Source organism: Urocampus carinirostris, chromosome 7 (assembly GCF_059441175.1).
Source record: "Urocampus carinirostris isolate Australia breed hairy pipefish chromosome 7, RoL_Ucar_1.0, whole genome shotgun sequence".
NCBI lineage: Eukaryota > Metazoa > Chordata > Actinopteri > Syngnathiformes > Syngnathidae > Urocampus > Urocampus carinirostris.
The window spans coordinates 21,858,238-21,886,139 of record NC_142355.1 but is presented as its reverse complement, the minus strand read 5'-3'; the positions used below and the strand labels follow the sequence as shown (position 1 = coordinate 21,886,139).

General features: G+C 40.7%; 1 protein-coding gene and 1 pseudogene across 1 annotated transcript in view; one reads left to right on the top strand and one right to left on the bottom strand.

Moving 5' to 3' along the window:
* Positions 1 to 27,902, bottom strand: part of megf11 (multiple EGF-like-domains 11) — a 208,907-nt gene that overhangs the window by 54,458 nt on the left and 126,547 nt on the right. Inside the window, exons 8-12 of the mRNA XM_088340142.1 lie at positions 27,722 to 27,842; positions 26,868 to 27,004; positions 17,647 to 17,859; positions 15,635 to 15,809; positions 1,114 to 1,234 (exon numbers count right to left, since the gene is read on the bottom strand). Coding sequence (XP_088196268.1) covers positions 1,114 to 1,234; positions 15,635 to 15,809; positions 17,647 to 17,859; positions 26,868 to 27,004; positions 27,722 to 27,842 — 767 coding nt within the window. The remainder of the gene's footprint in view (positions 1 to 1,113; positions 1,235 to 15,634; positions 15,810 to 17,646; positions 17,860 to 26,867; positions 27,005 to 27,721; positions 27,843 to 27,902) is intronic.
* LOC148362669 (U2 spliceosomal RNA) lies at positions 16,610 to 16,734 on the top strand (annotated as a pseudogene).

Below are 27,902 nucleotides of genomic sequence, written 5' to 3'. Positions count from 1 at the left end.
ACACATTGTTATTGGAAAAAGGCAATAAAACACACTACATCCAAATAAAAATAGAAGTGATCCCTCTCAAGCACAATTAGGATGGTGTCAAGGGACTGAACAGGAAGTAGAGATTGGTAAAGGGGGGAACTAGGATGTCTATGCTTGTCATACACCCCCTTGTTATCACTTTGTTTATGCACATATAAGCCAACCCCCTGAATTCAATATTGTATTCTCTAGTTCTAAATCAGTATATATTCAAGCATATATGGTAATTGGATATAAAGGATACTACCATTACGAAGCATATTCTATAAATCTTTTCCATTTTTAACATTTGACAAAAAATATTGTAAGTCATCATTTTTGAGGTACAATCAGGTGTTGTTTTTTTTGCGGGGTTGTGTTCCATACACAACCTGCAATGGTTAAAACCTGCGCAAAATAGTAAATATTACTTACTCATTTTTATTTTACTGATTTATTTATTTTTTTAAATACTGCATTATACATTGAAACCAAAGAACAAACCCTATCTTCTGGTTTTAATATTTGTCTGACAAATAAAAGTACAGTACTTTATAAACGCGTGTCAAAGTGTGGCAAAACCAATTTCTTAACCGCTTTAGTAAGTCCCTGATTACGACTATGGCTTTAAAGGCTGACTTAATGACCAGGGATTATAGTTAAGGTATTTTGTTATTCAGATTAAATATAAAATCCCTTTTAACATGTTTTGCCAATGTCTAGCATTGCAAAGTAAAATCCTGTGACCATAACAAGACACAGACCAGTGATGAGGTCAGAATCCTGGACCAGAACCTCTTTGGCAGTACCTCCAGGGAGCGAACCACCAACCCTGCTTACCGATAAGAACTGTAAGACTTCCACATTCCTTGGAGTCCTCATTAGACATAACCTGTCACGGAGGCCACACAGCAAAGGGCTACAGAAGCCTCACCTCCTCGAAGAAAGCCCGAAGAAAAGTACAATCCCTTTGAGAGCACCTTGTCACTTATGACGTAGAGTTGGGCGCAGCTGTTTGCCAGGAGGCCTTGACATTACTTCATGAGAGGATCACTGGCCTCTAATGATTTCAAGTGGTATGATACTATATTGTTAAAGCCATACCTTCCCTGCAAAAGCAGGATCCATCAAAGGGGGAGCAGGAAGCGTGGTTATGGCAAGAGCAGGTGGACAGGCAGCTTGGTCCAAACAAACCAAGAGGGCACTCAGTGGCGCAGTCTTCACCCTGGTATTAAAATATTAAAAATACCAGCAGAAGGTATCAATAGTGATCAAAGGTTTGGTCCATTATATATAGGGCACAGTCTCAACTACTTTCATTAAGAAATCTTTATTCACTGATAAGACACTTTATAATGAAAACCCACAAAACTAACTATAAACACTCAAAAACACCAGAGCAATTTGATTGGGTGAGCGGTAGGAATGGGCGGTTTACTGCTTCTTCCCTTTGCCCAGTGCGTTCTGCACCTATGGTAAATGGTATCCACGTTTGCAGTATTTTCTGACATTTTTACAAAATAACTTTGCTCAAACCTTTGTTTTGAAACCATTATAGGACAATAATGAAAAAATGAGCCTCAACACTCAACAAGTCTCTTCGGGAGGGAGACACATTTTAAATGGTATATTCACATTGATATGGGACACAGGCCCTGGCATTATTATCATTTAATAGATTTGATCTATCATCAAACGTCACACTGTGAAATAAAATGTGGCGAAGATTTAGCTTTTGTCTGAGAGTGGCTTTGGCATTTTTGTTGAATTCTGTTCAAAAATATATGGTGTGGCTTTTGCTCTCTCTCAAAAAATAGAAATCAAAATATTTTTGCGATTATGGCTCTTTGGATCAAAAAGGATCCCGAACCCCCTGCTCTAGACCTTGCAAAATTTTGTATTGACAATTCCATATCATGAACAAAAAGGTAACATTTTAAAGGGACAATCTGTTTGTTGGACCATTAGATGTTGCTGTATTGTATTGCGCGACCAAAAACGAGGGGTAAATACCATGAGGAAGAACAAACACTAAAGAAACCCAAAGTAAACAAAAGTCACCATTTTCCTTAAAGAAAATGCCCAGCATTTTGTGAGATTTTTGGGTTTTGGGTACCTGTAGCAGCAAGATGGCCGACAATTATGTCAGCTCGCTCTAGGTGAGCCTCTATATTGTAATAAATACAAATTTCTCAACTCAACTCAGAGTATTTTAAGAAATGCACAATTTATATAGATTATATAGCACCCCCGCGACCCTACTGAGGATAAGTGGTGTAGCTAATGAGATGAGATGAGATGAGATGAAATACAACTTCAAACGTTCTTATATGACAATGTGGTGGAATGTTTTTTTTAATAAAATAAGGCAAATATTGTTAAAAAAAACTATTTGGGTTGGCCATGGTCAATGGTCAATGAGCAATAACAGATTATTTTATTATGAAGTGTTTTTATTTTTATAATACGTATAAAAATATTTTTTCAATATTTCAAAAGCATCAGATGATTTTGCACACACAAAGCATTACTGTTCTTATTTTACAGAAGAAATAATTTGGAAATATATAAAATATATATACAAAATATATATATAAAAAAAGACATATATGTATATATATATATATATATATATATATATATATATACATTCATATACACACACATATACACACACATATATGTATATATATATGTAACGGGTGTAATAATAACTTTTATTTTATTGAAATTCCTGCTAAAATATGTGTATAGTTTTTGGTAAATGTCCTGCAATGCTGAGTCCAACAGTGCCATCTGCTGGTATGGGGTGGGGTTTGGTTTTGGCTTCTAACATGTGACCAGGAGGCGGGGTTCGTTGTTAGTTTAACCAGAGTACTACAAAGGTAAGACATATCTTTTGGTGCTCCACAAAATAAGTTAATTTTAAACATTATAACCCCAGCTGACAAATCTCTCACCATGCATAGTAATGTGATTGATATTGTCAAGCTGTTTAGGTTTATTCTCGTGTTGTTTCTGTTTTACTAAATATTAATTCCCCTTGTAGAGATCAAAGAGATCAGACCCAGCAGAAAAAGCTAATGTTGTGACTCATCCATTTGCAGGTAAATTGTACCAATTTTTATACTCATTATTGTTTTTATTCCTATTTTCCCATGTACATAAAAAAGGATGATGTTGGTTAAAATTCAGAGCAAAGAAAAACATGTTGAATTCATTGTAAACGTTAAAAATCCACTATACGATCTCTTGTTAAAAGTGTCTTGCTAAAATGTAAAGATTTAAAAATGTATTGTGATATTCTAAAATGTATTTTCTGTAAAGTGAAAAGAAAGCTCTTTGATATGCTTTGTTGTTAGTTTAACCAGAGTACTACAAAGAGATCAAAGAGATCAGACCCAGCAGAAAAAGCTAATGTTGTGACTCATCCATTTGCAGAAACTGTAATAATAAAAACCTCATCATCCAGTCCAGCGTGAATGTGGATCTTTGGTGGGACACGTACAGCGCGGTTACATATATATATATATATATATATATATATATGCAGCGCAGTGGTTAGCGCTTGTGCGGCACAGTTCATGTCATGGGAACCTGTCGTGGGTTCAAATCCAGCTCCAGACTTCCTGTGCGGAGTTTGTATGTTCTCCCCGTGCTTGCGTGGGTTTCCTCCGGGCACTCCGGTTTCCTCCCACATTCCAAAAACATGCATTTCAGGTGAATTGGCCGGTCTAAATTGTCCCTAGGTGTGAATGAGCGAATGAGTTGTCTGTCCCTGTGTGCCCTGCGATTGGCTGGCAACCAGTTCAGGGTGTCCCCTGCCCACTGCCCGGAGATGGCTGGGATGGGCTCCAGCCCCCCCGCAACCCTAATGAGGATAGGCGGTACGGCTAATGAGATGAGATATATATATATATTTATATATATATATATATATATATATATATATATATATATTCCTCCTGGTCTCCTTCCATTGACTTCTGCTCTGTAGATCCTCTTCAACATTCGCTCCTCATCTAGCCTCTCCATGTGTCCAAACCAACCAAGTACTCTCTTATCCACACGCTTGCTCAAGAAAAATACTTATTAGAAAAAGTCTCTGTCTACTCGTATATGTATTCATTCTATTTTATTATTGAGATGAATGTACGTCTCTATTTTACAATAACAACTTTATTTTTGTTTCCATTAAAATCCTTTACCAAGCAACTATTAGCTGCAGTTGTCATAGAGACCAGAGATAAATTTGCTAACTTTTTTTCTGCATCCCAGCAACCAGTAATGACTGCACGGGTCACCCATTATACATCCTTTCATTTGGTGGGGTCATGCATGAGCCCGGGCTAGGATTTGGGGATTTTATCGTTACGCTGTGCATATAGGGAATAGGGGCGGGGAATACATGGGAATTTCCTTCACACTCTTCTGGATGATAATGTTTTGCGCTTGATTAAAAACTTGGGGTGAAAAGGGGGCTTAGTGAAACTGCAGGGTGGGCAATGAGAGGAGTGGGATATCACAGCCAGTGGAGGAAACCGGCTTTGATATTATTAACACCAGCAATGGGAGTGTGGCCGACGCAGCGGTGCGGCCTTGAAGCTCCCTATCATGATATCTGCTAAAGGACAAGCTTTACTGCACGCTGTGTCCTCCATAACCCGCTGTCGTTTGAATACCTTTGCTTGAAATCAGCGGTGTGCAAACAAAAAATGGTCGAAATATAATGAGAATACAGAGACCCCTCGCTCATTCCCGCTTTGGTTATCGATTGTTCATTGCTATGCGAATTTTGAATTGGTGTCAGGGGACTATTGTCGTTGAGTGTATCGTTCATTTTGTTCAGACCGAGAGCACACAGAGGAGCAAGTTCGATGTGTATGTTTATTGGGCGGGCATAACTGTCCGTGTGTGGGCAGGCGCACTCGTCAACATCCCCAAAGCAAAACAAAATAGCGTTTGCTTGCTTTTAGCGGCTCGTTACATTGATCATTGATCATCATCATGCGTTTGTTACCTCCCTTCTCGATCACTGTAATGCACTACTCTCCGGTCTCCCTCATATCTTTCAGATTTAATTTCTCTGAAAATTCTGGTCTACTAATGATCCCAAGAGCCAAGAAGAGATCCGCAGGTTTGAAAGCGTTCTCCATTCGGGCCTCAGAGCTGTGGAATGCTCTTCCCCATGAGATTCGATCTGCAACCTCAGTGGAAATGTTTAAATCTGCTTAAAACACACATCTATTCTATAGCATATGAATAACCTATATTTTATGTTGACAATATCCGTGTATTAGTTGCCCTCATGTAGGTTTTAGATGGTGTCATAATAGTCAGTGGTTTGCAATAATCTGTGGTCTGTGCAGCCCTTTGAGACTCTTTGTGATTAAGAGCTATACAAATAAACATGACTTGACTTGAAAAGAGATTCATTACCGTAAGATTCTGACTATTTTTTTAACAAGCTCTCAACCCTGCGGCTTATGCAACGATGTGGCCAATTTATGCATTTTTTTTCCCAACGGCGGCCAGAAAGAAAAAAAAGGAAAAAGTAGCAAAAAAAAACAAAAAATTGACCATGGCCAACCTAAATGCCCAAACACTCAAATACTACACAAATACGGAAATACGTCAAAAATACCTTGATAGAAATACTACAGAAAATATACTACTTTAGAAAAATTACAACCAAAATACTAAAAAAAATACAACTACAGTAAAACTACAAAACTAAATATATAATTTAGCGCCTTAAACAAGCGCCTATTTTTTGGCTTTATTTGGGAGTGTTTTAAAAACCAAACCTATTTAAAAACAAATATAAAGAAACATAACACGTAGATGTCTGCATGTATACTTATTCATAAATGAACAAATTGGATAATTCTCCAGGATCCAGGAAATTGTTTAACCCAATGCGGCCCCCGACTCCAAATAGTGGCCCAGCCCTGCTTTAAAGACTTATAAGACGGAGATCACAGGCGGCCTACGGAATCTCAACACACACACACACTGAAGCTTGAGTGACAGGTGACACAATGATTTAAAGTTCCAATTAGGGGCAGGTGACCCTCTCTCCTTCAACCGCCAAACGCTCGCTGGTCTCATTATCATTTTGAACTCAGTTTAAACAGAAGGCAAAAGGAGCACTGGAGGAGAGCAAGGGCGGAAAGCGCATCTTAAAATGGCTCTCCTTCCCCCCAGCGTCACACATAAAAGCCCCCGTCTGCAGATGAAATTTTGATCAATCGGACGCGATGAACCTTTGTTCCGCCGCAAATGAAAGACTCGGGGTGGCTTATGGAAGCAGTTCTGTTGTGTTTTATTCTAAGCAAAGGGAAAGAAGCAAACGGTCAAGAATGAACCGACAGACCGTAAAGACCGGTGCACTGCAAACCGGCGTGTTGTTTTCCCCGCCGTGCACCGATTGGGAACGGACTTGCCGGTTGGGCAGGATCTCGAGAAACGGACTCCCTCATTAGCATCTGAATCTTATTCTGTTTTAAGCCGGAAGTATAAAGCATGCATGTGGAGAGTCATTATTAAAACACCGAGGCTGTCAGTCTACCCAGCAAGGGATAAGCAGACCCTTACGTAACAACCCAGTCAGGCTGGTTGAGGAGTCGAACCCACAAACAGAGACGTCCTTGGTAGTGTTGGGAGTTAAAAAGTAATGCGCTCCTGGAACGCAATTACTTTTTTCTGTAACGAGTACTGTTACTAGGGCTGCAACAATGGATTGATAAGACTGATGAAAATTGATTATTAACTCATTTACTGCCAGAACGGATAGATACTTTTTAAGGAGCATTGTCCCTGAGTTCCAAACGTTTTGAAAAAACGATTAGAAAGGCTTAGGCACAGCTCATCAGTAAGTTTCATGCCTAAGAGAATAATTTCTGTATGAAAAATACCCCATTAAATGGCAGGAATGGCTTTGATCAGATCTTTGTCCAGACATCTCAGTAGCCCCCACTACCTTTTGTTTCTTCCTGTATCCAGCGAATTACAGTTGGTAGGCAGCATGGTGGCGCAGTGGTTAGCGCATGTGCGGCACAGTTCTGAGGTAATGAGATCAAACCTCCTGTGTGGAGTTTGCATGTTCTCCCCGTGCTTGCGTAGGCTTCCTCCGGGCACTCCGGTTTCCTCATTCCAAAAACATGCATGTTAGGTTAACCGGCCGGTCCAAATTATCCCTAGATGTGAATGAGCGAGCAAATTGTCTGTCCTCTGTGTGCCCTGCGACTGGCCGGCAACCAGTTCAGGGTGTCCCCTGCCCACTGCCCAAAGATAGCTGGGATGAGCTCCAGCACCGCCGCGACCCTACTGAGGATAAGCTGTGCAGATAATGGATGGATGGATAGAGGCAGCCCATATGGCAAGTAGGCGCAGTAAAGCAGTGTTGTAAGAATAGCGAAGATATAAGACAAATAAGCACTTAAATAAACGTTGTCTTATTCGTCTTTTCTGGGGTTTGGGTTGCTGTTTGAACTGTATTCTAAACACGCTTTTTCTTAGTTTTGCCATGTTAATGCTTGGTTGGTGGATGGTTGGATCCCTAAACCACCGGTGCATGCTAGGATATATATACCAGCGTTTAATTTCCCAACCAATGAGTAAATCATCATTTGAATCAGTCACTATTGGCTAAAGCGTGTTGGGGAGGCAGCGTCAAGAAGAAGGATGCCTCTCGTCTCAATAAACTGGCTAGGAAAGCGAGCTCTGTTGTGGGCAAAGAGCTGGACAGCCTAACAACAGTAGCTGAGAGACGAGCACTGAAAAAGCTGAGGTCAATCATGGACAATCCATCGCATCCACTACACAGCATTATCTCCAGACAGAAGAGCAGTTTCAGCGACAGACTGCTGTCACTGTCTTGTACTACGGACAGACTGAAGAGATCTTTTCTTCCTCATGCCATGAGGCTCTTTAACTCCACCCGGCAGAGTAAAGGCCCACATTAAACCACACCACCTACATTGGATATTACGAATCTTACTGCAATATGTATTCTGTGTAGCACTATTTAGTTACTCTATATAACATGCTACAGTGGGCATTTGCACGTCACACTGGGTATTTGTATATTGTATTCTTTTGGCTTTATTATTGTACTGTTCTCAGCTCAGGGATGCTGCTGGAAATGTGAATTTCCCTTAGGGGATGAATAAAGTATCTATCTATCTATCTATCTATCTATCTATCTATCTATCTATCTATCTATCTATCTATCTAAAGTTATTCTGAGTTAAAGGAGGCGGATCCTTTTTAATATTTACAGGCTTGTATTGGCTAAAGAAGGGTTAAACAAAGCCTGCAATTGGCCGAAAAAGATGGCATATTTTTGAAAATGTGTCGTTATTATTTCGTCTTTCCAAGTACATACATATTTTAAACTGTGGGATTCACTACATTCACGGATATGAGGGGACCATGGTTGCGTATCATCATCGATCGTGATGGCTGGAAGACGACGTCTTTGGTAAGACTGATCGGGATGTTTCTGTGATGAGGATAGTTTCAAATAGTCATCATATGTTGAAGATTTTAAGCTTTCCAATGATATGTGGCATGAAGTATTTTAGTGACTGGTGACATCGTACATACACTGTGAATGTACGTGTCGGAGACATGTATTTGCTTCTCAACAGAACATTAAGGGGCTAATAAAGTTTGACAGACTTATCCGACTGTTTTGTTGACGTTTCTTCTGTAGCACCCAATGTGTGGAAAACATATGACAAAAGTTTTTTTTGTGGGGTTGCGTCCTATAATCCAGTGCGCTTTTTAGTGTAGGAAATACGGCAATTACTTTTTTTCCCCAGTCACCCGCCCAATACTGGTCCTCGGCCCCCTCTCTGCATCTTTCCCTGATGCGGCAGCATTGATGTTCTGGCTGCCCTTTGAGATTGGATGCAAACGACACTGATAATTACCAATCAGTCTCACTTCTTAACAGTTCATGTAACAGAGCAGAACAACTGGCATGTCTTAACATTCATGCGGCAAGACAGAAAATGAACCGGCGAACCTTTTGATGAGCTCAGAAAGCCCCCGAGAGACCAGGAAATCATTTCTTTTCGCCACCACCGAAGGCAGACTGGAATCTAGCTCGGACTCGCTAATGGCCGCATCATTCACATTCAACGGTGCTAACAGAATGCAGATGCGGTATATATGCAGATGTTGTGCTCTGAAAACACTTAGGGCCACAACAATCCACTAGGTTCGTTTCATTTTCCAGGTTGCGCCATGGATAACGGCCAAAGATTTTGGATTTGAACGAATGATTTAAGCAACTTGGGGGGGTGAGGGTTGGAGGTTAAAAGATGATGACTTTAAAGTTGGGGTCACCAATGTGGTAACCCCTTCAGACCATCTGAGTAGCCTGGAGACTGGCTCGCCTTCATAGTGATTTTCTGGGAAATTTGATTTCTAACTGGAATGAGAAATCATTGGCATGATCGGTATCTTTAAGTGCAATGTTTCAGTGGTAGACTGGGCTACCCTACTTTTAATCATTACAATCTGGTAATAACATAAGAGTTTTAACATAAGTTTCTATTTTAGAGATGCATTTCAAACTGGTAGCTCCGAAAATGTCCGTGGGCACCTCAGCTGGCCTTAGGGTGCACCACGGTGCCTGTGGGCAACACGTTGAAGACCGCTGGTTTATTGGAAATAAAGTTAAATACTGGGAAGCACGGCGACGCAGTGCTTAGCGCGTGTGCGGCACAGTTCTGAGGTCATGAGTTCAAACCTCCTGAATGGAGTTTGCATGTTCTCCCCGTGCTTGCGTGGGTTTCCTCCGGGCACTACGGTCTCCTCCCACATTCCAAAAACATGCATGTTAGGTTAATTGGCCGGTCCAAATTGTCCCTAGGTGTGAATGAGCGAGTGAATTGTCTGTCTCTGTGTGCCCTGCGACCTGGCTGGCAACCAGTTCAGGGTGTCCCCTCCCCACTGCCCAAAGATGGTTGGGATGGGCTCCAACACACCCGCGACCCTACTGAGGTTAAGCGGCGCAGATAATAGATGGATGGAAGTTAAATACTCAGTTAACCACTAAAAGATGATTTTAATAGAAAATGACAATGACCCAACACTGGTGAGCTTTTATCAGAACATGTCCCCCGCGGGCACCTCAGCTGTCCTCAACACCCAGGTGCCCATGTGTACCAAGACCCCTGATTTAGACTGTGCGACGTGAACTTAAATGTAACACCTAGAGGGCACTGCATGAGTAGGAATCATGTAATTATTGAGTCCCAGTCAAAAAGAGCATGTCCAATTACCACTGTTTAATCAAGCATGCCGGAGCTCTGTCTACTTTGCTTGCTTTTACTTCCCGATGAGGCTGCGGAACAAAGATGCAGCGGGGAGGTTCGACCCCATCGGCGGTGGCCCAAGGAGACTATTTCACAGACAATCAAGGCTGCAATGCCATCATCAAGCGCTTTTTTCTTTAAAGTGCTCAAACCCATTGCGATAATGATTGGGCGCCAAGTGACAAAAGGTTACCTGCTAACAGATACGTCGGCAACAGACCCACCGCGTTGTATGCTAATTTTGTTAAAGGTCTCTCTCTTCAGAAAAAAACTTTCTACAGAGTCCAACCAATCCTCCATATGTACTGCGTCTGTCGCCTCCCAACTCTTGCCCTCAAGGTCTGTTTAATGGATCTGGCGGACCTCCCCGGAGTGAGAAAACAGGTGGAGAAAATTAAGACACAGTCTGAGAGGCCTTGCTCCGCGGCTCAATTCGCCACAGTGGCAATTTCCACTGAAATGTTATGTTGCCCGCAACGCCCTCGCTCTGTAACTTCAGATTGAGGGATAAGAAACATGCAGGTGAAGTTGTACAAATAATTAGGACTGCAAAGGGGACAATGTGTCCCATTTGTGGCAGAGATTGTGTCCTCTAAGGGGTACAGGAGTACATTGCTTGTTGATTTCACTTCCCTGACACAATTCAGAGAGGACAGGACCCGCTACAGCATTTGTCCGCAACCTTTTCTGTACCACGGACGGTTCATTGTCTGACAATGTTTTTACTGCCTGGCCCAAGGGCTGGATTCACTCAATTAATGCCCCAAAAAGAGAGCCAGTGCCAGCCACTTTTTACCATTTTGACTGACTTTTTAAGGCCTACGGAATTTATTTTTCGTAGCTATATAGCCATAGGACACATAGAGTGCCTTGGCTAAGTGTTTGTTTGCTAGCTCAAAATGATCTTTCATTACAAAATAAGTTTCTTTAAAACACAAGTTTCCCAGAATACTTCCAAGACAACAGATTTTTGTGAAGCTATGCATTTCCAGAAAATCTTTCACTTCGGTGCTGTTTTTTTAATTTTTATTTTTTGCATTTTCATGTGTGGCAGCAAACTCCTATCCAAAGAACATTCCTGTAGAAGGCTGAACAATCAGGCTGTACTTGTATAAGACACACCACAGGAAGTAATGCCCCTATGACCTTAGTGGTTAAGGGATCGGTGAACCGTGACACCTCCAATATCTAAATATTGCTTTCCATAAACACACAGGCACTTTGCTAGCAAAATCACATTTAAATGCAAGAACACTGAGCTGACGCATGAACTATGCATGAATGATGCATGAATTTTTGGTCACCATGGCAATTGCGTTCCTTCGGGAGACCGCGTTCACCACGTGCACAGAATGTCATCCTTCTCTGATCAGACGATGACCATAGGACTTTGTCACCATTTTTTTTAAAGAAATAAGCTCAGTTGAAAAAAGTAACTGCTATTTACTATTTGTCCAAATCTGGCGACTCTCACCGCACTGCTTCACCATGTATACTCACAGATGGAGCCGCCCACACTAGAGATAAGATCTTAGGCTCGAGCTCGACCCAAGCCTGAACCGAAATTCTGGTCGGGCCTAAAATTGTCAATCATTAATTTGGGTTTGGCCTGGGCCGGGTTTCTCTCTTGCTGCCTTTTTTTAAAGTATCCGCCCTTCATTGTTCTTAGTTTATCTTTTATTTTGTGGAGAATCTGCGCCCTCTGTAGTGCAAAGCAGCTCTCCTCTGTGCTCGGCTTGGTGCGTGTCTGTGCGTTAAGCAGCCGGGGGCTGCTGGGGTGTTGGGCCAATCCATATTTTTGGAATGTGGCAAGAAACTGGAGAGCCGGAGGATATAAGGAGAACATGCAAACTCCACACAAGGAGGCTGGTAGCTAGAATAGAACCCGGGACCGCTGAATGGTGAGGCTGACGTGCTAATTGCGACACACTCAGGTTGTAACGTTTAAAGCAAAACGTCCTTTCATCAGCGTGTCAAGTATTTAAAAATACACTCACCAATGAACTAACCTAGCAAAGGTTTGTCTGTGTTATTAGGTCTGCGTCATTTCTTGGCTTAGGGATCCATGCATCCTCCAACTCCGGTGCAAAAAGGTTTTTCTATGGCTAAAAACCTGTTTAGATTCTCTAGCATGACGTAGTTGAACATTTTTCACGCTATAAGCACCAATGTTTGGTTTAATTCATCCTTCTCTGTATCTGTCAAACGTACCGTTTCTAAAGTACTTGAAAAAGTTGTGGCACAGTAGGTGAATGATTTTATATCCGATAACAATCTTTTTGAATCAATGCAATCAGGATTCAGGGCTAACCACTCTACTGAGACAGCCCTGATTAAGGTAACCAATGATCTTCTGCTGGCAATGGACTTCGGCGCTTCATCACTCTTGCTGCTGCTGGACCATAGTGCTGCTTTTGACACTATGGACCATAATATCTTACTAGAACGGTTGTAAAATGGATTTAGGTGTCAAATTTGACCCCAATCTGTCATTTCAAACAAACGTGAAAAATATTACTAGAACAGCTTTCTTCCATCTTCGCAACATTGCTAAAATTCGTCTTATGCTGTCTCAGTCAGATGCAGAGATTATAATTCACACATTTGTTACTTCCCGTCTCGATTACTGTGCTATAATGCTATACTCTCCGGTCTCCCGAAGTCCAAAATCAAGAGCCTCCAGCTGGTATAAAATGCTGCAGCGAGGCTTTTAACTAAGACAAGAAAGTTTGATCATATTACCCCGATTTTAGCTAACCTGCATTGGCTCCCTGTTAGCTTAAGATGTGATTTTAAGGTTCTCTTGGTATTATACATAATCATGCATGGACTTGCTTCGTTCTGAAAACGCTGGTCTACTAGTTATCCCAAGAGCCAAGAAGAGATCCGCAGGTTCGAGAGCGTTCCCCATCCAGGCCCCGGTGCTGTGGAATGCTCTTCCCCCTGAGGTTCGATATGCAACTTCAGTGCAAATGTTTAAATCCAAGCTTAAAACACACTTCTACTCTATAGGATATGAATAACCTATACTTTATGTTGATAATGTGTGTATCATTTGCCCTCATGTAGGTTAATAGTCTGTAATAATAGTTTGCAATGGTCTTTGATCTGTGCAGCCCTTTGAGACTCTTATTGATTAAGGACTATACAAATAAACATGACTTGACTATCTTCCGCCCGTTCGAACAAAACTGATTTTAATTCAAGCGTACCACCTCAAAGCTCCAGTTAAAGCTCAATTTGAAACGTAGCAGTCAAAAAACAATAGTTACAAAATAACTTATTTTTATTTCTGTGCGGGCCCAGTACCAAACTACCCACGGCCCGGTGGTTGCCGACCACTGCACTACATGGAACCGTTTTCTGACGGTTCGGTAAAAACGTTCGCAGCAGTAGCACAATGGAGGAGACTTTGTAAGTCTATGGTAGTGGACATCATGTTCCTCTTTGCACAAATGAGACGATACCGATCCTGTTGAAAGTTTAAGGACTTTCTGCTGCCCTGTCCAGCATTTCTGGACTTCACACCTCCAGGCAAAACCAAACTGCAATAGGTAAGACTCACACTCACTCCTGGTCAGTCCGTCAACAAAGCTCTACACTGGCAAGACCTGTATTTGGCTGCCTTTTCCAGCAGCTGCCCTATTGTTTTATTGTCTGCACCTATCTTCGGTGTTTTTTCTTCCCGTTTTGACAACTACACTATGGATTACTTCTATCCTATGGGACATGGGTTTTAGCGCACAAAAAATGCGTGTATTCAAGGAATTTCAACTCCTTGCCCTGAAGAATTCTCGTGCCGGCGTGATGAAGGGGCCTATCCTGGAAGAAGAGCCGGAGCTAGCGAAGCAGCTAGCGGCGTTATAAGTCTTCGGTACAATCCATAATCATGGTAAATGCGAACTCACGACCAAATAAGATCATCGAGTGCTGGTGGAAAACATTGAAGCGCACAGAGAGCACAGTTGCTGTGTTTTGCAGAAACGTGGCTCACGTTTAGCATTCCGGACGCTAACGTGTAGCCACCCGGAGCTACCCGGAGCTATTCCGGCTTCAACGCCGCTAAACAGAGACACGAAAGCCGGGGGGAATCGGAGAGGAGGCGGACTTGCTAACACGAGGTGGTGTATCCCTGGATTTTCACAAAGAAAAGTTTTCCATCTGCCGCAGGGATGTCGAACTTTTGGACTGGCGTGACGTCATCCACTCCGCTACAAGCACCCCTAGGGCATCATGTTAATCTGTTAATAAACAACGGGGTAGACTGCTGGAAGTGTGAATTTCCCTACGGGGACGAATAAAGTATCTATCTATCTATCTATCTATCTATCTATCTATCTATCTATCTATCTATCTATCTATCTATCTATCTATCTATCTATCTATCTATTTCCATAAATAACAGCTTGTGTGAAAATGTTACGCGTCTGGGTCCACCGTCTTTTTGGGTCTTGACAAGTTCCACATTTATCAGACTGTAGGGCACTGATAAATTGCAGATTAATTCTTGGGTGCACCTTATAGGCCCTAAAATCGGGCAAATATATTTCACTGATCTTAGTGAAATAGAAACCAAAATTTCTGGAAATTGAGAGAAAAGTGTATTACTTCTCCAAAGAACATATTTTACCCTGTTCTTGGAATTTCTATTTTGAGGCATTATTTTGCATTTCCAATTTTAGAATTATATTTTGAAAATAAAACTATAACCTACCGTATTACTTTTTTTTAGGTATGTCTTATAGTACGGAAATTCTTAGTAACAGTCATTAAAAAATTATATTGTACAAACAGTTTAATTTCAGCGGAGTCCATAAGTATCAAAGCGGCCCAAAAATCTTTCACTGTATCAGTAAGAAAAAGTTCCCTACCTTAGCTGTTCATAATGGTTACTCCTGCCAGTCTCAGAAAATTATATTTAACCCTCATGTTGTGATAGGGTCTACAGTGACCTGTTTCAGGTTATAAGATCTTAAAACTGATGTGTTTCAGGGATGATTATGGATGCATATAATGTTTGTTAGGATGTAGATTTTTCGTGGTCAGGAAAAAGTTTAACCACAGGTCAAAATTGACCTGCTAACAACAGTTAGTGGTACTAATTCCTAACACAACATGCTGGTTAAGTCTGGTTCAGGCTCAAATTCTGCTGTAAGTATGCCACGAAGGGTGTGCACACTTTTACTCCTAGGCCACATCAATTCAAAACTATGTTTCTCGCAAACAATACTTTTACTTTTTGTCTATTTTCATGCCAATTTCACTTGAAGCAAAAAGATATAACAAAGACTTACCATGAAACCTGGCGCACACATGCAGGTACCAGTGATAGGGTGGCAGTCGGCACCGTTGGTGCAGCTACACGGCAACATGCATTCCTCCCCATAGAAGCCGGGCGGGCAGGTCTCATTACAGTAAATCCCCGTCCATCCTGCAGTGCAGGTGCACTCTCCGGAAAGTGGGTGGCAGCTACAGTAGAAGCATAATGAGAACAAACGGGGCTAAAATGCTACAACTGAAAAAAAAAAACCTGCATATGTGTATTGAGTATTTCTGTGTTTGCTGGGGTTGTAATAACAGCACTTTTCTTAGACCTGCGATGAGTTTAACTAACTACTGTATATTTACACCATGGTGCCTTCAGCGGTAGCAACATTTTAAATTTGTTGAACTTAAATGCATTACTTGCAAATAAAACTTTTTATAAAATAAATATATTTGAAAACCATAAAACAAGGGACCAGTCATTTTAGCACATAAAAAATGCATATTGAATTATTGGCCACTGACTTAATAACTCAAAAATATATATTGCATCAAATTAAACCCCCAACCCCGCCCAGATCCACTAACTGATACCCACCCCCAATGGGTCTAATTATACAAGGGATTTTCTATGTTGACTGCAAAAAATTTGAGACTTAACTCTCAATATAATGTTTAAAGTACTGCTCTAATTCTTAGAGCATTAAAGCTTTAATTCTAAATTTAAAACTTTAACTCAGATTCAAAAACAATTTGGGCTACTCAACCCACTACTGTTAAACAGTCATTTGTTTCATGTGGGAGAGCAAACCTGTACCCCAAAAAAGGGCCTGGAAAGGGGTTGGACGCCTCCAGGTTATACTTTCCCAAGACACACCACTAGAAGTGATGCCCTGATGACCCGTGTGGTTAAGGGATTTATGAACCATGATTCAGGAACACTATGTTATTATATAAAATCATACATAAACAATACACAATGACAACAGTTTTCCTCGGGTATAATTTCTGTACATGACTAATACATCTCTAATATCTTTTTGCATTCCGGAGATGGAATAAGAGCTTGCTCTGTCCACTCCACGCATCGGCCCGGTATTGCAGTACCTCCGGGAACGGTGCATTCGCAATGATCGCAACAAGGCTTTAGGGCTAGGACCTTAGCTTAGCCTTTTGGCTGAGAGTAAGTGTCCCGGCTCCTAGGCTTTGTAGCATATAATGAACTGACCGATAACGGATAATGGATAATGAATAACGAAGATAGATCAATAACCCTTAAAAACCCCCATACATCTCTAATATCCCTCAAATACATCATTGTTGCCCAGGCATATTTGCCTAAAACTCAAAGAACACTGCAGCAATAAAACAACACATTTTCACAAAGTAAGAAAAAAACAGTGCAGTATATATTTGCAAGTATTGCTTGATCATCCCTCTGCATTTGTTGCTGCTCTGTTGAATATTCCTGGTTTTAAAGTTTATACTGAAACATCCATATTATTTGCAAGCCAGTCTGTAATGTTTTTTATAATGCGTTAGCATTAATCCGGCCGACTTTTACTAGCGGAAGCGATGATATTTTCAAGGCAGAATTTGTTTTATTTTCTGTTTGTTTTACTCAAGAGTGTCGATAAAGCTCGAAGCAAAGTAACTCCTTTTGAAACAAAATGTTGGGCTCCTGCCAAAATGCAAGCTGCCCACTTAAGGAGAACACAATATACTGTATGACGGGCAGGTTAAGTGGTATCACAGTATTTTCCAGCGTTGTGTATCCCTTGAGAGAGTGCGTGTGTTGTATGCCCATGTGTGCCTATTTGAAATGAATGCGCCGTCTTCATTCTCCTTCACTCTGCCGTGACACCTATGCAGCCAGAATCAGAGCATTAACACGGCATTAACTATGAATGCCGAGGAATAATGAATGAAGCGGCGGTCACAATGAAAAGACAAGTAGGGGACACGGCCGAGAGGTGTTCAGACTTCGGAATAGAGCTTAAAGTGAGGTGGAAACTCAAGTGGGACTAAACGGTTAACTTACCTCTCAGTGTTGGTGGCATTACAGGGGCAGTACTTGTCACAAATAAGGCCGTAAAGGCCCGGGGGGCAGAATCTCTCCTGGCAGTTGGGTCCTTTAAAACCAGTTTCGCACAGACAGGCACCATTGATGTGGTGGCACTTGGCTCCGTTGTGGCACTCGCACTTTTGGTTACACTGGGGGCCGTACGTTCCCACAGGGCAGTCGTCCTGACACCTATAAAGTCAAAACATTTGACTTGTATATCCAGTAATGTCACTAAACGATTTGAGGCGTAATGAAATACTATATGCAGTACTTACACCAGGGACTCAAATTCAATTGGGTTGGGGCCACCGGAGCGGTTTTATTTGGGGGTGGGCCAAATTGTGTTTTTCGTAAAAAGCTCTTGTAAAAATATTACTCGGTTGTGAAAGATCTTTTAAAATAAGATCTAAAAGCAAAACACATTAAAAACTATTATTACGTTACAATTATTAAAATAATTAATCAATCAGTAATAAATAAATTCATATTTTTCTATGAGCTGCATTTACATTTAAGGGACATTGCCTATTACATTGTCGCTTTATTTTGCAATGAAGATGAAAACGAGTACAACAAAGTACAGGGAAGAATATAAACTATGGAGAAGCAAAGGAAACAAAAAGCAACATTTTCTTGTCATATTTTGCCCAGCCTTTTGCAAATAAAGGAGAGAAAAATATTTAAAAAACAGAGAGGGGAAAAGAAAAAAGGAAAAGGAAAAAAGCAAATAAGAAAAAGGGAAAAAAAGAATGACAGAGAAAAGGATAAGAGAAAAAAAGCTAGGGGAAAAACAAACCAAAAAACAAACAAAATGAAACTAAAGAAAAAAAGAAAAATAAACTAAATGAAGAAAACACGAAAAGAAAAAAGAAAGAAGAAGGAAATAAGAAAAAAGCGAGATAACATAAATGAAAGGAAAATATTATAAAAATGAAAATAAGAAAAAAGTAGAAAAAGTAAGAAAAAAGGAAGGTTTTTAGAGGTAGCTGCAGCAGAAAGATGGCCAACAATAATGTCAGCTCCCTCTCTGTGAGCCTCATGTGAAATCAAATAAATAGAAAATTTTTCACTTACGAATAATTTAAAAAGTGCACGTTTATGTAATGGTTCAAGTATTTTTTTTCCCATTATTGCAATTATCATTGTTTTTTATGTCTTTGCATGTGTGTCTTTTCATGCAGAGGCACTAAATAATCCACATTGTCCCTTTAGACTGTCCTTTTAAGGCAGGGGCCTCAAACTAGCATTCAGTAGGCCACAAATGGTCCCAGGGCCTTGATTTAGAGACCCCTTATTTAGAAGGACAGCATTTATTATTGAATGCATACTGATTATTTCAGAGAAAAATCATGACCTATGACATAATGTATTTTTTAAATACCTTTAGGTAAAGGAATTTTGATTCATTTTACATAACATAAGCCTCACCTACAGGGTGCTGAGATAATTGTCCACCATCTACTGGTACCAGAAAAAAACAAAAATCTTGTGAAAGGCTAGGAAAAATGAGAAGCAAAATGATGCGGTTTGGTCACTTTGAGTGTCGGTAGTTTTTAAATCTTCCATGAGCTTTTTACAACAAAAATATATTAATCAAAATGTGCCCACTTGCCTACCCATCCCCTTTTATCCTTCTGTTGTAATGCACAATACACTACCACAGCAAAGCTCTGATTAGAGACAATACTTTCCTGCTTATTTTTCTTCAGTGGTACATCGGTTAATTAAAAAAGAAAAGACAGATTCAAGCAATCACATATTGTAGAGTCATTCAGAACTGTCTATCCTAAAACAAAAATTGCATAAAATATGGGGAATTAAAGCTGTAGCCCAGGCCAGTTATGGCCGTAATCAAAATTTTACTGGACCGCAGATTTTGTCATAAAACTAATAATATGTGGCCCGCCAGCAATGTTGACCACAGTATGAAATAAAATGTTCCAAAAACAATCAAAATAAATCACCATTTCACGAGATGATAGCAGTAACCTTTTGGCCCTTGGCTTTCTTTGAGAATTTTAGCCCACCCTATTTCTGACATAGCAACTGTAAATAAAAAAATAAAAAGTTTACCGAGAGGGCCGCCACTTCCAGGACAAGAGGAGTATTTTTTGCACCGAAATCCTTAACAATTGCGTCTGCCTGATTTGCATAGATACTGTGGCTGTTTTTAAAGAATATAATATCAAAAGGTTGTGCTCGATGAAAAATGCTGACTACAAAAAATTAACTGGAAACGATCACTGTGAAAAGGTGAAGGAACTGGAAGCTGTCTTAACGGCACAGAAGTGCTTTTTCACGAGACCCTATGGGTCAAATGAAAATGCGACGAAGGTGAGCTACAAGGTCGCCGAGCTGACCGCCAGAGGCTGAAATTATTAAAGACTGCTCAAAGAAAGCAGGGCTAACAAAAATAATGATTGAGCTACTGCCGCAGAGTTGAAACCAATCTTGAAACTTGCATGATCAAACACAATTGAATAAAGTAAACATTTTTCATATTGCTAAGGATAAGAGGATCCAAGGAAACTCCCTGCAGTGTGCAAGATTCACTTGTCAGACATGAGTGCCTTTCTCTTTCAGAAAATGTGAAAATAAAGTACACGTGAATTTGTCTAAGAACAATTGCGCATTTAGAGTCATTTTCGGGACTTGATTCACACGATTGGAATTGGTCTGGGCAACCAATTTTGGGAGTTTTAGGCTAACCCTTTGAAATGACATACATCTTTATCAAGTCACAAGTCACATTTATTTGTATAGTCCTTAATCACGAGATGTCTCAAAGGTTACAATTACACCATTCCTTAATCTTAAACCTACATACGGGGAAGAAAAAATTCAAAACCTCAGCACAAGGAGAATAAGAAACCTTGAGAAGGGGCCTCACGAGTGATGATCCCCTTCCAGGATGACCAGGGTGTAATAGATTTAGCATTGGGTAATAGTACACAAAACATAGTCAAGTCAAGTAAAAATACCATACAGTAACGATAACCCTAACCCTTTACGGGGCTCGTACACCTATTTCATTGCCAAAATCAAGCAATTTATTTTTCAATTTCCCAAGCACCATTGAAAGAAGAAATTCAGTGTAAATCATATATTCTGCAAATATATCTGCGATTAAAATATGTGATTTTTAATGTTGTGTCTGCATTTATTAAGACTTCGAAATTTTAGATTTCGAGTAAATCGCAAATATATTTATGGATCTGAACAATATGTGTGTAAATACTTTTGAGACAAATCTCTCCTCATATAGGTGTTGAGTAAAAACGAGAGTAATATGTAGCCTACATTTTAAGAAGCAGGAAGTTCTTTCTATTGCAATTAACCACTGGGTAACGCCACCTTAATTTTTTGATGGCCCATAATACGTAATCCTAGTACAAATATATATTCCATAGTGCCCTATTTAGGTGTAGCATGCACCTGTCGTCTTGGAAAAGACCGATAGGGGGCAATGACGCTTCATAAGTCATGGGCATACAAACTAACAGGCAGCTGCAGTTAATCACAAGGGAAAAAGACATGCAATGGCAAAGAGAAGCCACAAGAAAGCAGTCTATTTTATACAGAGTAGTTGTGAAGCATGGACACAATTTTAAGCATTTACAAACACTTCACAAAACATTCAAAAAGGGATCTCAAGCACCCGTACGAACCCTGCTATAATCAGGTAAAATCAAGAATGTAATTTCATAGTTCAACAAACAAGACGTTTTTAGGGTTAATTAAAACTGTGTTCTTGTTAATTGTCGGAACAGTAGTTTTTTTAAGTTGAAAAAGCTACTGATAAACATTTTTTGCCTTTTTTATTGTCCTTGGGAAAAAAATTAAAATTACAATGCATTGATTTTTTTATTATTTCAAGTTTGTATCGTTTTCTGTCCTCGAAAAACAAGGATTTTATTTTATATTTTATTTATCGACTCGAACTTTAGAAAAAAGGAGAAAATAATCGAAAGATTACCCAGATATTCAAATGATCGACAAAGTAACCAACGGATTACTTGAACATTGAAATAGTTATTTGTTGCAGCTTGACTTGTGCTTGGAAATTGAAGTTTAAATTTCAAATCACTACTTGCCATTATGTAACTTGCTCCCATCTTTGGAAGGTTAAACTAAAAACGTGAGTGATTGTCTATAATCATACCCTATGCCTCCATGTGGGACCAGACCTGACTATTCCTAATAAGTTAATTCACTCAACGCTGACAAAAAGAATGAGCGCGATCCGCACGAAAATAATAAGGTAAAATAAAGGGCTTGACAAGAGTTTCTATCAGCCAGATGATTGCTTGAGCTGAAGTAATAAAGTCGAGCTGCTCAGGGCTGCTCCGTCAGACGCGGGGAACTAAGAAGATGTGTGGATTTCAATGAGACTTTAATAAAAACCCATTACTTATAATTAATGACCAGAACCCAAACAGCATGTAATCCCACTGTGAAATCAATGGACAAGTTGGGAGTAGAGGAAGATGAAGGCCAGAGACACGAATTCCTGACCGTGCACTATGAAGTACGAGACTAATTAAACATTTACAACACAATTGCGAGCTCCAAGCTCACCTTGAAATGGAATAATGGCTATTCTATAACAACTTATCTCACTGGAGAATGGACTTATTCAAGCGTTTACTTTCTCCTTTAAATTAACAGGTTGGTGCCTCATTAGGATATCAACAGAGAATAGGTCAGGGAAGGACTTTATTGGGTGTGTAATTGTCAGCTTGAAACTGTCCATCCTTGCATGGAAAATCCATATATCATTTTTGTGTCTGACATATATGCAATGTGGGCGTACATAATGTCTGGTGGCATCATTTGTTTGTTAAATTTAGCTGACTGGGATGCAGTGTTGGGCAGGTTATTGAAAAAAAGTGATTAATTACAGTAATTAGTTGTTTCATTTAAAAGCAATTGCGCAACCCCTCCTGTGAACTGACACCCAAAAGTATCATGTTACTCTGAAAGTAACTATCCAGTTACAAATGACCGCAAATTCTCACATCAAGGCCGACCCTCCTAAACTGCTTAAAAAATGCCACATATTAAAAGAAATAGAGGAAAACCTGTCCACCAAGCTGTGGAAGTAGTTTGTGCAAACTTGAGAGCTTACAAACTAACACTTAGGCGAGGCACTCCATCTCAGTTTTGTCTTTTTTTTTTCTTTCCTGTATAAGCCACGTCCCTTCCCCATATGCTGCCTACCATTTGCTACTGGTGATGAGCACATACAGACGCTCCTCCTGCTTATGACCATTTGACTTACGAAAAACAGTGGATACGAACATTTTTTTCAGGATGGCGAAAAATATCCGGACAATGCTGTAAGTTAGATTTTGTATTGTGAGCACCTTTTTCCGAGTACAGGATATGACTGTAGTGCTTCTTTCCACCACTACTACCAACGTGTGGCGTTGTGAGAGGTCACCCACCATCCACCTCAAAGAAGAAATGCACTTCTTCTTCCTAGTTTGTGTGTAAACATTCTAAACTGTATCTCAGGCGCACAAAGAACTTTGACATTTTTATTATTTAACATCTCGTGCATCCATTCAAGAAGGGTGGTGTAAAGAAGAGGCAAACCGTTTCATTTGAAATGAAAGTGGAACGAGAAAGCTTGATGGGGTCGAGAAAATGGTTGGATCATTTTTTTCGTCCACTTTTTACCACAAAGGAGGAAGTCGCCTACTCTTGAAGCGCATCTTCCAAAAGTAAGTTAAACTTCACTTTATTTATCTTTATTGAGCATACTATTTTATTAAATGTTTAGTACAAAACAATACAGGTTACTTATACAAGCCTTAAATATACTTATATAAACCTTAAACATACAATATAGCACCGGAGCAACTTACGAATAAATTCAACTTACGAACGATCGCCCTTCTCGTTTGTAAGTAGGGCAGCGCAAACCGACCCCATAATTTCAGCATTTAAGTGTATAGTTAGAAATATGGCTTAGGTGTGAGTATATATAGTCCGGAGAAATTACTTGTTCTTGTACTGTGTTCTTAAGACGATGCCACTGTAACTGTATTCAGTAGTATCTTGTAGGTAGATATAAACATGCCACCTTATTGCATGCAGCGTTGTGTTCTGTCAGCCTGATAATTTTATGCTACTTTGCGAGCGTAAAAACAGTCCAAAAAAACATCATAATTCATTATCTGCTTTGAAAAAGTACGGGAGTTACACAATATTTGTGGCAAAAGTCGATTTCTGAAATGTCGATAACGCATTAGGGTACTTGTTACTGAGAAAAGTAATTATGTTCCAAGAACGTAACTAGGGAAATTGGTGGCGCACATAGACGCATTAGCAGGCAAACCAGCCGCAGCAGGTAAAGAGGAAGCACTGTAAAAAGAGACTGAAGATGGGCAAGTGCGGGGAAAGGCTAACCCTTTTTAAACCCCCCCACCTCACTATCTTCCTCTCCAATGCACGGTTTATCTACAAACTGGATGAGATACAACTGGAAATGGCTACATGGAACACGCTTAACCATTGTTCATGCATTATTTTGATCAAAACCTGGCTGGACAACTTCCTTCTAAATGCGGATAGCTAGCGCGCAGACAGGACGGCTGACTCTGGTAAAAAGATCGGCAGAGGACTATGCATTTACATAAAATCCTGGTGCAAAAAAAAGTTAAGGTAATGGAGAAACTGTGTAGCCGAGAAGCAGAACTGTTGTTGTCAAGGTGCCGTTCTTTTTTATCTCCTATGGGAATTCTCTTGTGTTTACATCTGCATTGTTTACATTCCACAGGACACTAATGTTAAGCTAGTGTCAGCGCAAGTGATGAGCTGCATCAATAACACCCTGGTAGCACATTCGGACAGGGTTTTTATTGCGGCTTGGGACTTTAATAATGCGGATTTAAAATCAGTGTCTCCTAAATTCTACCCAAATGTGAAGTGTGCTACCAGAGCAGGTAACACTTAAGACCAGGTATATACTAATATAGCAGAGACATGAAGAGCTAAGGTCTATCCCCACCTGGGTCTCTCGAACCACCTTTCTATTTTGCTACAAGCAAAGTATACACCAAAAATCAAGAGTGTTGGGATTACAACAAAGAGAATATGGTTGGAGGATGCTATTCTTTTTCTGAAGGACTGTTTCCATCACACAGACTGGGATGTTTTAAAGGAATAGGACACCAACAATCGTGTCACATCGGACAATTACCCCTTCGCTGTCCTGGATTATATGTTTCTGCATGGAGAACATCGCTTTCTGGAAACCATAACGTGTGTTCCCCAACACACCACTATGGATGACACACCATGTTAAATGACTCAAAAGTAAGTGACAGTGCTTTCCACAGTGCTTTCCACCCAGGAGGCATACATCGTTGCTAGGGCTGACCACCTGAGGGGCATCAGAACCGCCAAACTTAACCACTGGAGGCAAATTGAAGCCAGGTTTGAAAACACTAACCCGAGGCAGGTCTGGGAAGGAATCAAGGCCATTACAGACTACAACAGGAAGATAACTTCAGTTGATGGATCCCCTTTGGCAGAGGATCTTCCATTTCCGTTTTGACATGGACAACACTGACCTGGTCTTGCCCCCCTCTACCCTTGACCGACCTGGCTCCAAACCTGAGCATGCATGAAGTGAGATGTGCCTACCGCCATAAAAACATGAAGAAAGCATTAGGTCCAGAAAAAATACTGGGCCGGGTGCTGAAAGATTGTGCTGCGGAGCTGGCTTACGTCTTCTCCATTTACAACAACTCACTGGTCCGTGCCTCCTTTAATTCAGCAACCATCGTTCCTGTCCCCTAACAGTCAAATGTCACATGCTTAAACAATTACAGGTATGTTGCTCCTACTTCCAAACCTGCCAAATACCTTGGGAGACTGGTACTTAAACATATCAAAGCTGCCCTACTACCGTTCCTGGACCCACACCAATTTGCATACAGGGTGAACCGGTCAACTGAGGATGCGATTGCCACAGCGCTGCTCAAACTACTGGAGCACCAGGAGCACAGAAACATCTATGCACGGCTCCTCTTTGTGGACTACTTCTCGGCTTTTAACACCATCTGGCCGTTCAGACAACAGTCTAAACTAAACAACTAGGACTCAAGACTGCCCTGCACAGTGGACTTCCTGACAGACCACACACAAGGGTTCCGGGTGGGGACTGGTCATCAACACCGAAGTTCTGCTACTCTACTCCTTGTACACCTATGATTGCCTCGCCTCCTCCACTGCCAATCTTATCATCAAGTTCGCCGACGACACCACAAGTGCTCGGGCTAATCTCAAACGATGAGACAAACGACATTATTAAGCTGCTGTTGGGTCGGTGAGTTGTCAGTGAGAGAAGTTTGTAAGTTACTGCGGCTGCTTTACTTGCACTTTCTTTGAGTATATCACTGTGCCCTCATTAGCATACATTGTTCGCATACGTAAAAAAAAAAATACAAGTGAATAAATTATGGGCTAGATAGAATGTGCAGTTCTTGATCCGGTGTATCGGGTTTGTGAGGCTTCTGATGTAGTTTCAATATGTTACTCGCCTAAGACTACGAACGGGTGGAGATGGCACCACTTGTCTTGTGAATTTGATGTGCTGGATCACTCATTTTATAATATCTATATACCATTATCTCCCACAAATCTGAATCCATTTCAATGTGTAGTTGGTACTAGGCTTCTGAATTCCTCATAGATAGACAACCTTTTGCATCTATCCTTAAAAGGTTATTAGCATCTTTGGACACCTTCATGCAATGAAAGAACTGTATATAACAATTGAGAACCTTTTCCACTGTCTTTTGAGAAAAGTTGGCATTATAAGGAAGAAAGGAAAACGGCTATGCTATCAGGAATAGCGACTAAAATCGCTCGCTAATGTTTCGGCCGCTCTATTTGCTCAAATCTCTTATTTGCACTTTGAAATTGACTGATTTGAATATGCTACTCTTGAGTTTTTATAGTACCATATCTGCACTTTTAATTTTAATGTTTATATTGGGCTATCTATGGGTATTGGGTTTTTATCTTTATATTGGATATTTATTCTGTGGATCTTTGCATTTTCTGGATGGTTTCAAACGAAGTTTTGTTGTTCTTTGACAATAAGTATTATGAATCTGAATCTGAAGAACGCATTCCTTTGTAACACGTTACTCACAACACTGGCAGGAATTGACTTTGGTTACCTGCGGCCGCTGAAGCCGGCTGCACATTGGCACTGGCCTGTAATGTGATCACACAGGCCGCCGTTGCGGCAGGAACAATCTTTGCTACAGTTGATGCCATACTTTCCAAGAGGGCACGGCTGGCCGCATACAGAACCCTGTGAAGAACAGAACTTTAGTATGTGAAGAATGTTCTAGTCTGTCTTATACAGGGTTCCTACAGCTGAAAACAAGTTTAATTCAAAGCTTCTTGGGACTTCTTGAATCCCTTTAAAATCAAATTTAAGACCAGGTTAACGAAAAACCCCACAATTGAAACAAAGCGAGGTAATACTGTACAAGCCTTTTAACCAAATTCAATAACTTTTCAAAACCTCAAAAACACAACATTAAAACTCAGGCACCTTCAAGCGTACGAACAAACTCAACTCACGACAAAAAACATGAACAAATGTAACCTCTAACCATCCATTGTCTGCACCGCTTATCCTCAGTAGGGTCGCGGGGACGCTGGAGCCCATCCCAGCTATCTTTGGGCAGTGGGCAGGGGACACCCTGAACAGGTTGCCAGTCAGTCGCAGAGCACACAGAGACAGATAATTCACTTGCTCATTCACACCTAGGGACAATTTGGACCGGCCAATTAACCTTACATGCATGTTTTTGGAAAGTGGGAGGAAACCGGAGTGTCCGGAGGGAACCCACGCAAACACAGGGAAAACATGCAAACTCCACACAGGAGGTTCGATCTCATGGCATCAGAACTGTGCCGCACACGCGCTAACCACTGCGCCGCCGTGCTGCCCCAAATTGAACCTTTTTGCCCAAATTCAATGATTGATGATCGTTTCTCAATTCAACTTAAAGGGACATACCGTCCAACCCGCTTTGCATGAACAATCCCCAGTGATGTGGTGGCAGGTTCCTCCATTTTGACATGGGCATCCTTGCTCGCACTGTGGCCCGTGACTTCCGTATGGGCATCGCTCTCCGCAACTGTTGCCACACAAGTCAGTCAGATGCTTCAAAAACCAAACGGATTTCAATTCCGTCAAT